This window comes from Nyctibius grandis, chromosome 2, assembly GCF_013368605.1.
Source record: "Nyctibius grandis isolate bNycGra1 chromosome 2, bNycGra1.pri, whole genome shotgun sequence".
Taxonomy (NCBI): domain Eukaryota; kingdom Metazoa; phylum Chordata; class Aves; order Nyctibiiformes; family Nyctibiidae; genus Nyctibius; species Nyctibius grandis.
The window spans coordinates 82218502-82235328 of record NC_090659.1 but is presented as its reverse complement, the minus strand read 5'-3'; the positions used below and the strand labels follow the sequence as shown (position 1 = coordinate 82235328).

Genomic DNA, 16827 nt, shown 5'->3' with positions numbered 1-16827 from the left:
AAAAATACTGATTTTACTGTAAAGTGTCATGATTTTTCAGTGTCCTCTTCTAAAAGTCACTTACCTGACATATGTGTTCTAGCCCTTTTTAAGGCTAGCCTAGCCACGTGAAAAGAAGAAAGCCTGTGAGAAGACTCCTATTTTACAGGCTGGATGTAAAATACCAAGATAAATCTTGCTTGAAAAAGAGAGAATATGATGCACATTCATTGAGCTCCATGGGACCCCCACATAGGTAATATGAATTTTTGTGCAAAAGTACAAAAGGTCAAACCAGGGTAATAAGCCTTATTGATTCTGCTAAGAGAAAATGCCACAGAGAGTTTATTATATGATGCATGAAAGGCAAAGAAGCAGAACTCCTGGAGGAGGCTGTAATCAGCCATGCAATCAAGTTTTGTAGGTGGTTACATGAATATAATACATTTCTAATTCTCTTGTGCCAAACACTGAACTCCTATTAAGGACTTAGTGGAATTACTAACCTATGCCTCTCCAAGGTCAGTACACAGTGAATATACTCCTGTGAGTGACTAACTACAAGACAATTTTGAGAACCTTTCTTGTGCACACACCAATTTAGTTTGGATTTTGCTGTTTTCTTGAAAATGAAGGTTCAGTAAGCTAAATTTTCTGATCTTCACTTTTTAATAACGCATAATAGTCATAAGGGACGTATTAAACTAAAGCAACTGCTATTTCCCATAGGCACAATATTGATCTAAATAACACAAGTTTCATTCCAGCTTTGTTTCATTAAATGACCTGAAAACAAAACATTGCCCTACACATATGCCAATGTCTGTATTGGCCAGCTCTATGTGTTTTCCATTCAAAATGAAAAAGAGAATAGCTGGAAAAGTACTGCTAAGACAAAAATCCATTTTATGGAAATCCATTACTAAATGAATCCAACTATTGCAAAACTGGTGGAACTGAATGAATGTGACAATATAAATAAATAAAAATTAGTTTTTCTAAATAAAGTTAGATATTACTAAAGCCTCTCCACCTAACAAACAAAATTGAAAACATAACAAATGAATTTGCATGGGTGTGAAGGGACAAAATAGTAAATAAGTATATTTCAATACTCTGTGGGGTCTGGTCTGTCCCTTTTTGTCCCTTTGCCACAGACCCACGGCAAACGGGTCCCTGCCCCAGGGGCCTGGTGGGAGCTTGGGTCACCCCTGATGGGATGAAGGCTCAGGGAGTGAAATAAAGCTCGGTCCAGCTCCAGACCAACCAGTCCCAGCCCAGTTAGTAGGTCAAGAGACGTTCTCCTCCCCCTCTACTCTGCCCTGGTGAGGCCACACCTGGAATATTGTGTCCAGTTCTGGGCCCCTCAGTTCAAGAAGGACAGGGAACTGCTAGAGAGAGTCCAGCACAGAGCCACGAAGATGATTAGGGGGGTGGAACGTCTCCCTTATGAGGAGAGGCTGAGGGAGCTGGGTCTCTTTAGCTTAGAGAAGAGGAGACTGAGGGGGGACCTCATTAATGTTTATAAATATGTAAAGGGCAAGTGTCAAGAGGATGGAGCCAGGCTCTTCTCAGTGACATCCCTTGACAGGACAAGGGGCAATGGGTGCAAGCTGGAACACAGGAGGTTCCACATAAATAGGAGAAAAAACTTCTTTACAGTGAGGGTAACTGAACACTGGAACAGGCTGCCCAGAGAGGTTGTGGAGTCTCCTTCTCTGGAGACATTCAAAACCCACCTGGATGTGTTCCTGTGTGATATGATTTAGGTAATTCTGCTCCGGCAGGGGGATTGGACTAGATGATCTTTTGAGGTCCCTTCCAATCCCTAACATCCTGTGATTCTGTGATTCTGTGATATGTATATACATATGTATTTTTTTAAAAAAGTCATTAGTATTCTCTATTTCTATGAATGCTTAAGTACAATTAATAGAATGTGGAAGCCATTCTAAATTCTATCTGCTACCATCAAGCAACACACAAAATCTGACATTATCAATTGGTAATAAATAATTTCATAAAGGATACAAACATAAAAACACATTTTTATGTTGGACTGTCTTTCAAAAAAGTATGAAAAGGGAGTACATTCAAATAACAGTGACTAAGACAAACATGAAAAAGGAAGGAAACATAATCGATGGAGAAAGATGGGGCTTTCCAAACAGCTCCAATGTTAAAGATGTTGGATTGGATTAAGAGGATCTATGTTTAGGATTTTGTTTCTATAAAAGAAAATATCTCTGGGTCAGTTTAAGCATCTTGCCCTTAATATTTGTGTTGTATTTTCCTGCTTAAAAAATCACCAGTCATAATTTTGACATCTTTCTTGAGATTATAAATTGTGAGTCATGTCCTCAAGAGTGTTTGAACACTTGGTTACTTCCTTTGGTACCAAGCTTATGAACCAAGAACCACAGACAGAGCTTTGGCACCAACCTTCTGAAAGCTGAAATGTTTTTAAAATGTTCAACTTAGCTTTTTTCAAAACTACTATTAAAAAAAAGTGAACCCTGTCCAGAGCTGGTCATTTGCCCCAGGACAGACCTGCTGATTGGGTACTTGAAGCCCATCCCCATTCTTCATCTTTCACCTTTGCCTAATTTCAATGGCTTCCTTACTGGTTTCTAATAGTCCTTTCTTTTCCAAACTCCACTTAGTCAACATTTGATAGGAAACCTGACCTCCTAACTCAACACAAAGATGTCCAATATGTGGCAATTATTCCATGATTAAGTGGGCAAAAATCAATATTGCAATTTACTGGCTGTAAGTGACCAGCTGTTGGCCGCAGGGGGCTGCAGGGATGGTGTCTGTGAGGAGAGCCTGGGGCTGTCCTGTGCTGGGCACAGCTGGTTCTATCTGACTCCAATGGACCCATTGCAGGGCACAGCTGAGCCCCTCAGCCAAGATGATGGTGCCTTGGGGAAAACGTATTTAAGAAAAGGCAAAAAATGCCACATAGACAGAGTGAGGAGGGGAAAAAGAGAGTGAGAGACAGCAGAGGAAACACTAAAGTCAGAGAAGGAGGAGGAGGTGCTTCAGGGCACTAGAGCAGACAATAGCCACACTGCAGCCTGTGGAGGACATCATGCTGGAGCAGCAGGATATTTCCTGAAGGACTGCAGCCTATGGAGAGCCCACGATGGGGCAAGGGAAATGTGTGAGAAAGGAGCAGCAGATAGGAGCAGTTATGGACAGACTGCAACCTCCATTCCCCACCCCCCTGCACAGCTCAGGGGTGGGAATAGAGGAACTGGGAATGAAAGACATAAATTGAGCCTGGGAAAGGAGGAAAGAAAGGTGGTGTTTTAAAATTTGTCTCTGTTTCTCGCTACCTGTAATCTATTTTTAGCAATAAATTACACTAATTTTCCCCAAGTTGAGTCTGTTTTGCCTGCGAAAGCAATTGGTAAGTGATCTTCCTGTCTTTATCTGAACCCATGAGCTTTCTCATCCTATTTTCTCCCCATCTGATGAAGGAGAGTGAGTGGCTGGGTGGGCATCTGACTGTTAGCCAAGGCTAACCCACCATAGTAATGCATAAGTACCTCCTAGTTCACAGCATCCCTTTTCTCCTTCCCTCATTGTACAGTATGTAAACACAGATGGAGACTGTAAAAACAATTGTAATAGAAATACTAATACCAATGATAATAATAATAAAAATACATTACTGCTTCTCTGTTGAAAGAATCAGATACAAGTCAGATAGATTTTGATGGGGAATAATATTCTTCTGAAGCATTTCTCATTGCTCTTTTACTTTTCTTTTGAGAAAACAAATCCTTATAAATGTTTTTTTTCTCAAATAAAAGAAAAATAAAAGATTATTTGAAAAGGCACTTAAAATAGTTCTATTTTTAAAAGTTAAGACTAGACAATTCCTTGCTTTTCATCATGATGTTATCTCACTTCAAAGATAGTCTAACCCTGCTGCATTTTATTTATTTACTTATTTAATTCAGTGCAGAAGAAAAGAAACATAAGGAATCACCAGGATTCACTCCTCAGAATTTCCATACTAAAACAGTTTCTCCTTTGTTGAATGTTAAAGTTAACGTGTTGCTTCTCATTGAGACATCTATTTTTAATATCCCTAGAATTTCTTTAAAAAAAAATCCATAACTGTGTGCCTATTTCAAAGCAAAAAGCTCAGATGAGGAATGCAGCATATGTCAGTTATGTCGAACACCAGTGTAGTAAGAATAGCACCAGAGAGTTGAAAGGTTTGGTCCTTAAATACGTTCTCAAGTTTCAGTTCTTGGCATATGGGATGTTTTTTAAAGATGGTTATTCACATGAAAAAAAAAAATCAGTAGTATATTTGCTATTTTCTTTAGTGAGAGCACTGCTTTTCAGTTTTCAGTGATGTCCATTCCACCTTTCTGAGACAAAGATAATACTCTTTTCATTTAAAAGTGTTCTATGTAAGGCATGCAAGATTCAGTTGAGCATTTATTAACTAAGAAGCATTAAATACATGCTCAGCTGTGCAAATATAAATACATAATCATATGCAGCTCTTCATAATTTTAGATCTATATTTACAGGGTTATTTGTCTAGATCTTGTCTCTGCTAGTTTGCTGCATGGCTCATACACTATTGAAACCAGATTCTTTTAGAGTAACAGGGTTATTAAAGCAGCTTTGTCTATTCGATCTACTCTGGTACATTTCAATGCCACTGTGGCTTAGTAAGAGAGAGCAATGACAATTAAGCTTCAGTGGTTTGCAGAAGATTTCACAACATAAAACTAACTCAATGTCATGGATGAGAAGTAGATCATCTGAGTATATGATACCATGAATTAAATCACATAATATTAATAATGAATGCATCCAATAAAGCTTATTTAATCCAGAGTTACTCTGCAAATAGGGCACAACTGTAATATGGAAAACTCATAAAATTAGTTAACACTTTTAAAGTCTGTAGTTTTAATTAATTTGAGATTAAATTTTTTAAAAATATATCTGCATATTGTCATAATGATGGGATTGTGGTTACTCTGTCAGGCCTACTGCTGCTGCTACAGAAAGGTACATGATCTCCTATAGGTCTTGTAACATAGTTGTTTGTGGGCTTAATTAAGCTCCTTGTTTGACTTTTATATTCAGTGACTCTTACAGTCAGTGGAAAGAGTCTGACATTCCCAGAAATCAATTCAGCCTACTTATTTCAAGCCTGTATCTTAGGTGTGATAAGTACAACCTAATATAAAGGATTTTTGAGATTTTATCAAATTGTATAATCAAAACTGAATGATTTGCAACTAGAATAAATTGAACGGGCAAAATTTAGTGGGTTGTTGAATTATGCAAAGCATAGTCTACCATGAATCCAAATAACCTTAATAAGTCCTTTTTTTCCCTATGTACTTTTTAACATAACTTTTATTGAGTATTTTTTTAACGTCCTCAGCATTTACTCTCTCATTCCATCCCACATCTGCAGCTTCTCATCCTTTCCTCCTTGCTGTTCAGTAGCAATAAAGAATGAGGAAAATAATGTTCCAGAGATTTGGCGTACTCCATTGCTCCCATCATTCCCAAGGGATTCTTTTCTGACTGGTCTTTATTTATGTTCAGTTGGGAACATAATTCTACAGTGGGCTTCTACAGTGGGATTCGTCTTCCCCTCTTAAGATGTCAAAAACATAGAAGTCAGAGTCTGAGACAGAGTCCTCAAGTTTCGTATACTGTTAGAAGAGAAAAACAGGCACTTAGAGTGCACAATTCATGCTGTCCTAACATAAATGTCTAAAATAAGTAAGACAAATGATATCCTAAAAGTACATATCTCTTCCATTGAACATAAGGCGAGCTTAGGACAATTGGCTCAGTTGTAGATGTCTATACAAAAATACCTGAAGTTAGGTGTGATGAATTCCTCCTCTACAACTAAATTATTATAGTTCACACCATATTCTTTTTAGCCACATAGCTAAAAGGAAGTACTTTAAAAGCAATAAGCAGCAAGTAATACATAATATCACATTACTGTAAAAGGAGTTTTAATAAGTGCCACATTATAATTTTTAAAAGTGAAAGTTATAAAAGAGAAACTTAGAATCTGAACACAATTAGAATTACAGGTTTAATGCAGTCTGACTGGTTTGACAAGAATCAAATTTCTGTTTACTTCCTTTGTGAATGTAGCTGCCTTCAGACAAAGAAGGTTTCATGGATCAATGTTTGGCTGAAGCAAGGTACAAAATGCATATACAACAAACCTTATCACTGGGTACATGACTATATTAGATGGATAAACTCAGCCCGTTAACTAGAACTGACATATACAACATCTAAAAGTCAGATGAGTCAACTGACAATTTGTCCTGAATTGGTCTATACCATACACACTGAAATTTGAGGTCTATATTCTTAAGCATTTGATATAAATATAAAAAAAAAATATAGAAAATACATATAAATGACTTATTTCAAATAAATGTAAGAGCCATGAGACATAGAAGGGTGTGCACAACTGTGTCTACATTAATTTTAAAAGACACTCTCTATTACAGTGTGCTCAAAGTTATTTACTATGTGTGTTACAGTTATTCATCCCTCTAAGAAATGTGTTTCAACAATATAAGAATACCCTACTCACTTGCCATTTAATGCTGCCACTCCAACAGTGCTTCTGGCAATTGACATACTTGCCACAAATGTCCACTGCTGACTCTGAGGGTCCCATCTCTCAACTGTATTCAAATAACTCCAACCATCATGTCCTCCCACTGCATAAATAGGCCCTTCAAGAACTGTAACTCCTAAAATGGAGGAGAGAGTGAGAGAAGATAAAAGTATGCTTTCTCTATCAATAATAAAGAAAAAAAAAGTTTTCCAAAACATAGCTAACAAATTAACTTGCATATTTCAAAATGAAAATGGAAACACCAATTTCAGATTTGATTAATTAAGGATTAACAAACAGGAATAAAATTAATGGTACTCCACATGGCTTTATGAAAAACAGGTCTTGTCAAACAAACCTAATTTCATTCCTTGAGAAGATTGTTTGCTTCACCGAATAATCTGTAAATGATGTGATAGTCTTAGATTTCTGTACACTCTTTAACTTAGCATCTCATAACATTCTGATCATGAAATAGCTCTTTAGAGTATCAGTAAAGCACATGATAAATAAATTATGGAGTGGATACCTGACAGATCTCAAATTATTGTCAACGTAAGAGGGATTTCACGGAATGGAATTGCTTCTACCAGTGTCCCACAAGGAAGGGAAAGAAGTTTCATGTTTTCAGCATTTTTGTTAATTATGTGGAAGAAAATATACAATTTTTCACTAGCGGGAAGTTTGGTGGACGGGCACAGAAAAAAAAAATATATTCAAAGGCTCGAGCAAGTAACTTACAGTGCAAAACTTAAGCTGTTTCATCAATTTACCTTACCAAAAAAAGAAATAACAAAAGAACGGGGACCTTCATAGGAAAATAATGTTGAGTATATAAGGATTCTTTTATCATCTAGTGAAGAAAAGTGTAAAAAACAAAATGTAAAGAATGGAAGTTGAAGTAGGAAAAATTTAAATAAGAAACAGATTTTTAACTATGAGGGTTTTTAATCACCCATTCAAAGGAACTGATGCATTCTCTATCTCACAGTATCTTCAGTTAAGCTTAGAAGGCTCTGGAAGATAAGTTACAGCTAAGCACCATTTGTAACAACACAGAGAGCTCAGTAATTCCATTCTATGAATCCATGATCTCAAATGATCATCGTTCTGAAAATCTCAGGCTAAATCCAAATCTATTCCTAATCAGTGTCTTTTTTTTTTTTTTTCTCACTCCATTTCACATGGTTTGAAGGTTTCAAAAAGTCAAAAAACAGTAGATCATTAAAGTTTCAGAGAATGAGTTATTTTTTTCTTGTAGAAAAGTATATCTTTCATTTAAAATAATGTAAAGTTTCCACTTTCTGTGTAGAACTGTGTTTTTCTCTATTTCAGAAAAGTCATTCATTCAAAGCTTAATTTGACATTAGAAACTATATTTATCAATGAGTTTGAACAAGTCTCATCTCACGGAAAGTGTTCCTGCACTTTGAGTGTTGGTTTTGTTTCTGTTTGGTTTTTTTAAACTTAAAAAAAAGAACTGAAAAACTTTACTAACTCTTCCTGAAATTTTCCTTCTTATAAGGTCTGAGACTCATCTTTTTCTCTAGAACCTTCTGTGAACTCATTCTCCAGTTTCTCTTGGTATTAAGAGTCTTGCTTGTAAATGCTTTTTATTCAATTACATGTTTCAGCTACAATTTTTCCAGAATATTAAAGTGGTTATTAAATTGAACTCATGATCTGTAGCTCAATATCTTATCTCAGAATGCAACCAGAAGCAAACATGTGGGAAGATGTATCAGTGTTCTCACAGAAAATCAGGAGATAATATGCTGCAGTTGTTGAGGTTTAGGTTTTTATTTCTTTGTGGTTTTTTTACCCTAATATCTAATAGCTACAAATATTCTTAAATCCTGAACAAACAGGTTTACACTATCAAAAAAGTATTTGCTATAATTTGTTACAACACTGTACTCTAGCTTTTCATGTATATACTTTTTACTTAATGCAAAATTAAATAGAAAATCAAAATCTTGTTGGGATAAAAAATTGATCGTGTTCAAAGAAAGTTTAGGTGTGTGAATGTTTTTATACACATACATGCACATATAACTGGTGTCTAGATAAACACACAAGACCTCTCTCCCCTTCACAAACAAGCAGAGTTGTATTATGCGGTGAATTTCATGGTGAAACTATGATGCATGTCAAAACATATCTCATCAGTTTTCAAATTTCCACCTTTACTTCCTCAAATAGCTTATTTACTCTTTCATTAGGACATAAAGAGCGGTCCTCAATTTACTCTTTTTATCTCTTTCACTATTTCATACTTTTTGTCATGTCCTTTCATATTTGAGTTTTATTCTCTCTTTCCTGACGTAAATTAAGCCATCACAATTATTTCAGTCACTTTTTGTAGAAAATTTACTTTCACCTTAATCAAAATACTGTTCTTCCTGCATTTTCATGGATTTTTAGCCTTTTTTTAAAATGACAACAAAAACTGATAAGCTCGTTGAATTAATGTAATTAATTTTCGTCCGCATTTTCTGTTGTACTCTTTAACCCAGCTTCATACAGAAAATAGTCTTCACTGACTTCTCTATAATGAGAACTTTACCGGGATTTTACTATGCATGTAGAACCCTGTGAGATGCACAATTCCTTCAGCTTTTTTCCCCAGTGTCTTTTATCTTGCATTTACCACTTGCTGCTTTGTTGTGAATTCAACTGGCTTTTAAAGTTCATCAGAGTGTTGTCTGAACTTGTCTGACCTTATTAAATATCTTCTACATACTTTGCTATCATGATGTTCAATTCCATTTCCACATAAATTATTTTTACACTGAGAGAGGGAAATGTTGCAGTTAGTTAGAAAACTGCCAAAATAAAAATGTTGGCTTAGTGTGAGATTCATGCCATGCTCTTCTGCCAAAAGCTGTGAATATAGTTACAGCTACACCAATGAAGAAATCTGGGAGTTTATTTTGCTTGGAGAACTTTAAGGGATTCAATACAAGATTGCCTGTTTGATTTTGCCAGTTTGCATTGCTTCTATAATACGAAATTTTACTGGCAAAGCTATAGAAAAAATATTCTTTCCATACAGGACAAAGATAGAAGGGCTTCTGTACAAAAGTAACCTTCCATACTGATGACTATAGCACATACTAACTTGCTACGGATTTACATGTTTAAAGTCTCTTCTCTACAGAATACCAAATGCATTCACATGCTTACATTTGCTCCTGAAGAGCTGGTCCTGTTCTGACTCACTATGATTTAAAATACTGGACAAATACACTCTGAACTTCATTCTGTTTTGGCATAGTTATGGCTGTATATGTGAGGGCAAGTAATAATTTTGGACTAGGTAAATTCACTATATTAATGTTCGAAGTCCAGTATTCTAATAAGCAAATAAAAAAACCCAAGGTGCTGCATTCCATGAAAGTAGCATAATGTCTATTTTAAGTATTTTCTCTTTTTTTAAAAAATTTTGCTTTGATATTTGTAGACATCTGAGAAGCATAATTGCAAAGTGGAACAGATTGAGAAACCTGTAGTCACATCTGGTAGTGATTTCCTCTAACGGTAGACCCATGAAAACTAATGGATGAAGATGTTGTACATGTAACAAATGTAAATAATATGGAAGAACTTCAGAAAGAATTACAAAAGAACCATTAAAAATCTGGAAAATCTGATGGAAATTCCATAAGAGATGTAGGGTTTATCAAAATATTTTTTCCAAGAGGTAATCCAATCATAATATATAAGTACCTGCATAACGAAAAGATTGTATGGTTAAGAGTCTAACTGTAAGATAACTGTAACAATAAGATCTAATGATTGGAATTAGTAACCTGTTAAATTAAACCTAGGAATAGTATTCTGTATTTTAACCAATGATGGCAAGGATTTATTGGAATTATGAATTTTGGAATGTGATAGTTTCTGTGTTGCTTGAAGTTTTCATATCTACGCTGATACATTTTTAGACAGACGTGCTCAAACTCCTTGAGATGATCTGTCCTCAAGGCAGAACTTCAGGCCATAAAATCTATAAGTCTATATATTTGCTAAATTTGGGCATGGATATCACAGTCTCTTTGACTTTGGTATAGACTCTGTCTCTTTCAGTATTTGTTCTGTATGGAATCTGTCTTCTCTTCCCAAGTTAACAATTCTGAAGGCTAGGCTAGACAAACCTGCCAAATTTATAATTGCAGGAGGTCTGTTGATGACAGGTTGAAATGACAGAAATGTGAGATTTATCACATAATTTAGTATATCATGACATAGAGAGTGAGGTGCTTTGTGGGATAGACATCTCTGGGAAAAACAGTTAGGCCTCTATAGTGAATCTAATTGCATAATATTTTTTTTCTTTCTGGTTTTTTTTAACAGTCAGCCCATTGTTTGTCTTCTACTCTTCATTCACGCACTCTTCTTCCCACTCCAGTGGGCTGATAAACTAATAAGTCTCCTTATCTTCCATCCATTCTTCATCTATTGCTTATCAGATTACATAGCAGAGGTATTATGGCATAGGGGGGACAGAAAGTCACCTACTGAAAACTCACCACTGTACTATGATGTATCAGAGATCTTTTGGTGAGTTGGTCTGTCAAAGAGAACCATCAAATAAGAGCAAACTGGTTGAATACTCATTCTTGGTTCCCCAGTCATGCCTCTTTCCAGAGAGCCAAGGTAAAATCAAATAGTTTCCTCTGCAGAAAAAAACTGGGTGCTATTCTCTACTACATACAGATAAGACTATGACAGATTTGCTCTGTCAGTCATCCAAAGATTATTCTGGTAGACTCAGTGTTCTCATTGCCAAAATAACTTGACGCCACTCACCAGAACTTACAGAAACAATCTTCAATACCACACCATTAAACACTTTTCTACAACTTTGTGACATTTTCCTTACATTATTTCAAGGTCTTTGGGGTGAAAAAAAGCCATTAATAAGTTCATCCAAAACTGCATGAACTCAATTTTAAAATAATAGAATAATGTGTAGTTTACTAATACAAAGCACAAGACCAACACAAGATGAATAATAAGATTACTTTGCTGGACTCTGCTCGCAATGGAGAGCCTCACTTACCAGTCTGGGATGAGAGCTCTTCTTTTTTCTTGCTTTTATAGCTCTGTATTGTTTGAAATTAAAAATTTTCAAGGAGTGGGATCTGGCACTCAGTTATCACAACTATCCGTGCCCTATCCTTCCTCTCACTTTTCCTCTATTCCAATTTGTATTAATATGGCATACAATAAGAATAGCTCCTGCAAGGATCTGAGGAGATCTATCCCAGAGCTTCATGGCTACCCTGGAAGGGTGGATATCACATTTTCAGTGTAGTCACTTCCTGACTAGGTAAGTCCTTAGAACCTGGATATCCCACTGTCAAGGTAATGAACTTGATTACTAATATAGGTAAACTTAGTAACTCATAGAGGCAGCTCTAATGCTTCCAAAGAACAAAATCGTACTTAAATATCAGACATCTTTATGTGAGTCAAATAAATAAATAAATAAATATGCACCTTTCAATACTGGTGAATCAAATAAGTACTTTTGATTACACTTTGCGACATTCTGGAAGCAGCCAAAATCATGTTTTCAAAAAATTGTCCATTATTTTTTTAAGATGCTTTTTTGACAGTAGTTCCTTTTCATCACGTAAACTGTGATTAATCACTCTAAAAATACTGCCTTCTCAGGTCATCGTTATTGCAGAGCTGTTGCAGAGTTTGCTGAATGTATACAGATTTTGGTTATTAATAAGATAGGCATATACAGGTATAATTAGAACTTAGGAAAGTAGAGTTGAGTGTTCAAGAAAAGTGTTACTTCCCTAATATTTGCCTTCATTACTTTAAACAATCAATAATTTGCTTTATGAAGCATGTATAAAATACATGGCTTCAACCACAGCAAAAATAATTTTATGACATTGCTTGATAATTGTTTTAATCAAATCAAATCAATTCATTAAAGGCTGCCACTTCTGTCCTCTAATGCCAATAAAAAGCTTTCATTCCCTCTTCACTGTTAAAGTGATATTTAATATTTGTTAATAACAATACCTAAAGATGTATACATAGTTTTAGAGGCAGAAAAAAAATCACTTCATACATATTTGAGACATCTATTTCTGTGTGACAGAAAAGGCAGCTGAAGAGAGCAAGCCCAAAGCAAAAACCCAAGTCAAATATAAGCAGACAAATTCCCATCAATCAGGAAATTGTTTTTATAGAAATGTTGATTTTTTTTTTTCTCTTATTTTTCTAGGTACTCATGATATATAGTTCTGGTTTGGTTTGGGTTTTTTTTTCAATTATTAAAAATAGTAAGAAAACATTAATCACACACATTGAAAAGTGGAGACATAGAAGGTTAGACTTACAAAATATAAAAGTTTGTATTCTTTGTAAGTCATGTTATGAAGCATCGTTAATTTCTTCAACTACTTTTTACTCAGAGGACTGTGTATTGTTTTACGGGACACAACAGCCTCCTTGACTTTCACGTTTTCTGAAAGTGAAGTTGATGAAGTTGATTCTGTTTTGCTGATGATTTCTCCTAAAAGGAAGAATGCCCGGAAAGAGACATTCACTCTCTTGCCTGGCACAATGATGATAGGAAGCAGAAGAAATATTGACTGTAATCTCTTAATATGCTCAGCTTTCTGGTTAAGAAAGTAAAACATCTCCAGATTAGGCAGTTACATTTTGAAAGACTGGACTAACTAGATCAATTTTCCTTTCTCCTACATGCAGCAGCAGCTTGTTTACTATCAACCACTTTCAGCTTACTTTTCAACACAAATATCATATGGGAATGCTAAGATGATATCAATTTAGTCTTAAAAAGAAAGTGTCTGCTGAAAACGAAAAGACCATTAAAGGCCGCTAAAAGAAATCTGGATTTTCTCTCTAAATCTCTCTGACTGTTCTGTTACCACCATCATCCTCTCCACTCTTTTAATTTCACTTCCCTTCTATCATCTTTCTCTCATCCATATTGCCATATTTCTACACATTTGTTGGATAATGATACATTACTCAACAAAATGCAAAATTGATTGCCTTCACACAGCTAGGTAGCACAAAACTTATAATGTCTAATTAGGTGCTGAGATCTGTACAGTTTCAAGTATTTATACTTGGAAATTGGAATGGGATTTTTAATTTGCTTTTCTGTGATGTTACAAAATAATGGAACATTGCCTATCATATTTCTAACTCTGCCTTTTCTTGTCAGAAGGCCAATGGCATCCTGGCCTCTATTAGGAATAGTGTAGCCAGCCGGTCTAGGGAAGTGATCGTCCCTCTGTACTCGGCACTGGTGAGGCCGCACTTTGAGTACTGTGTCCAGTTCTGGGCCCCACACTTCAAGAAAGATGTTGAGGTGTTGGAGCGAGTCCAGAGGAGGGTGACCAAGCTGGTGAAGGGTCTGGAGCGTCTGACCTACGAGGAATGGCTGAGGGAGATGGGGTTGTTTAGCCTGGAGAAGAGGAGGCTCCGAGGTGACCTTATTGCAGTCTACAACTACCTGAAGGGAGGTTGTAGTGAAGTGGGAGTTGGCCTCTTCTCCCAGGCAACTAGCGATAGGACAAGAGGACATAGCCTCAAGCTTCACCAGGGGAGGTTCAGGTTGGACATTAGGAAGAATTTCTTTTCAGAAAGGGTTATTAGACATAGGAATGGGCTGCCGAGGGAGGTGGTGGAGTCACCATCTCTGGATGTGTTTAAGAAAAGACTGGACATGGCACTTAGTGCCATGGTCTAGTTGACATGGTGGTGTCAGGGCAACGGTTGGACTCGATGATCCCTGAGGTCTCTTCCAACCTGGTTGATTCTGTGATTCTGTGAGTCTGTTCATTCTGTCTGCATGATAGACCTAATTTCACACAGTGAAATTTTAAAAAAGTGTCAATTTTTATAAAATAACAGGTAATATGGTTTCATATTGACACTTTTAGATAAAAAATGGCAAAGAAAAAAGTATCTATGGTGTTAGTTTTACTGTAGTCTCTGCATTTTGATATTTGTAGAGACACAGAATTTTAACTGGGAAGGATAAACTTGTATCCAATGACTAATTTTTTAAATAAGGAAATTACCTTTTAAGAAGAGGGCAGACATATGTTGTATGATGACATTAAAGGCGAGTAGGCAAATAAATGTGACTTGTTATCAAGTATTAAACTTTGTTAAGTAACACTCAGACTTTACTCCACCATTTTAAGCTCTGCATTTATTTAGTTTCTAGATAGCTGTAAATTTCTAACAATCACCTTTCTCACCCATATCCAAAGAAATACACTTTGACAATTCTTAATTGCAACTAACATTGCTGCTTTTCCTTACTCTGTTCTTGCTCTCTTTAAGTCTTAAACCACTTTTCTTCCATACTATTCGTGTCAACATAAAGAAAAGTAATGATGGTAAAGTCCAATTTGTTTTAAATTATGTATCAATTAATTAAACCTGGTATTTAATTTTCACAATAACAATCTTAACTGGGTGTGAAATACAAGTATAATTCTTTGGATAGTGCACATAGGACTGCCATAGGCCAAGTTGGAAATTTAGTATGTGATAAATTGGAGAATTAGATCTGATTTACCTTCCTTAGTGAATATTCAGTGACACATTGTTGAAAATACCTCTTCTTTTGTCTATTGACAGGAAGGTATCAAGGCTGATTAAAAGAATTATAAAAATACCCCTTCTCTCTTGGGCCAGAAGATATTATACTGACATGTTAATATAATGCAAATTTATAGAAGTAAAGATCTGCCTGCCGCCTCTTTATTTGCATTCAGTTTTGTAGATGAGACACCAGATTCTCAACTCTGCGACACTATTATCCTGAGAACCTGACTCAGAAATTATTATAAGTGTTGCCATTATGATTTGTAGCTCTTTAGTGAATTGGGTCACGATCTACTACTTATTAGGGGTGCAAAGTACAATGACGAGGCACTTCTTAATAATATCCCTGTAATGCTCCCGATAAATAGGAGAAAAATCCAAAGGAAAAATCTAATATACATGCAAATCAATATTGCAGAGAAAATACTTTAAAAGGCTCAGGTCTTCTGTCAACAAACAGTGAAAGCTAGAATGACATATTTCCCCTCAGATTTCAACAATAAAAAATAATAATAGTTTAACTACATAGAGGTACATGGTACGAGTCAATATTGCACAAAAGAAAGATTCTCAAACTAATCTCTAAACAGCTGCTTCTGACAGCATAAACAATAAAGCTATGTCGGAGCATTGCTGTGCTCTGGTAAGCTAGTCTGTTGAAAAATTATTCCAGTCTACTTAATGCTTAGGTGGTTATAGGTTTGGAGTTTTTTGTTTGGTTGGGGTTTTTTTTGGGTTTTTTTTGGTGGTGATTTTTGGTTGGTTTTTTTTTTGCATATCTGTGGCTGTTCACAGATATCACCACATAGAGAGGGAGAACACACATTTCCTGCATAGTACTGCCTTGTGAGATGCTGATGTACCTGGAAAGATTTACCATTGCAGAAAAGCAAGATATTTCCAACAAGATCTTGACTCAAAGATCCTTTTTGGGACACATGACATGAGCCTTTCTCCTTAACCTGTTCTGTTTTCCTTTCCAGTCATACTGTTAAATTAATGCTAGTGCATAATCTTTTGTACAAGAATTTAAATGAAGAAGGTATAGATTAAAGGTGGAAACTGTTTCTTCATGTTACACAAATAACAAAGTAGTGGACATTTTTCTTTGTACTCATGAAGCACATATGTGATATATGAATGTATTCTTCATGACTGAAAGTATTGTTTATAACTGCCAATATGTCAAGATCCAAAAGTATTTCAGATTTCCTGCATGACTGGAATAAACTGCAGATTTGACATGTATAGAATGCATCAAACTCACAGCTCTGTTGACTTGAGCTTGATTTGAACAGATATCATGGTCATTTGCTGAGAGTATCTAAATATCCAACAATTGAGCTGCACACATCTGGAAATACAGAATGACATTGCCTAGTGCAGTAGGAATTAGGTAGGATCCCTGTTTTTATAGTTTATTTTACAGTTACCATGGATGTAACTGTTAAGGCTGTATCAAGCTTTTACTTATATGTCTCCTACTTTAATGGTTTCTGCTTTGCCTTGAATGTTTTTTTTGATACATTGTAACTCCATAGACAACCACGTATTTATTGGGGCTTAAGCACTATTTAAAA

The 16827-nt window shown here is 35.7% G+C and overlaps 1 protein-coding gene across 2 annotated transcripts in view; it reads right to left on the bottom strand.

The window, feature by feature from the left end:
• Nucleotides 1–16827, bottom strand: part of KLHL1 (kelch like family member 1) — a 264468-nt gene that overhangs the window by 21575 nt on the left and 226066 nt on the right. For both annotated transcript variants that reach the window (XM_068423667.1, XM_068423675.1), the window contains one exon: nucleotides 6599–6761. In XM_068423667.1, coding sequence (XP_068279768.1) covers nucleotides 6599–6761 — 163 coding nt within the window. The remainder of the gene's footprint in view (nucleotides 1–6598; nucleotides 6762–16827) is intronic.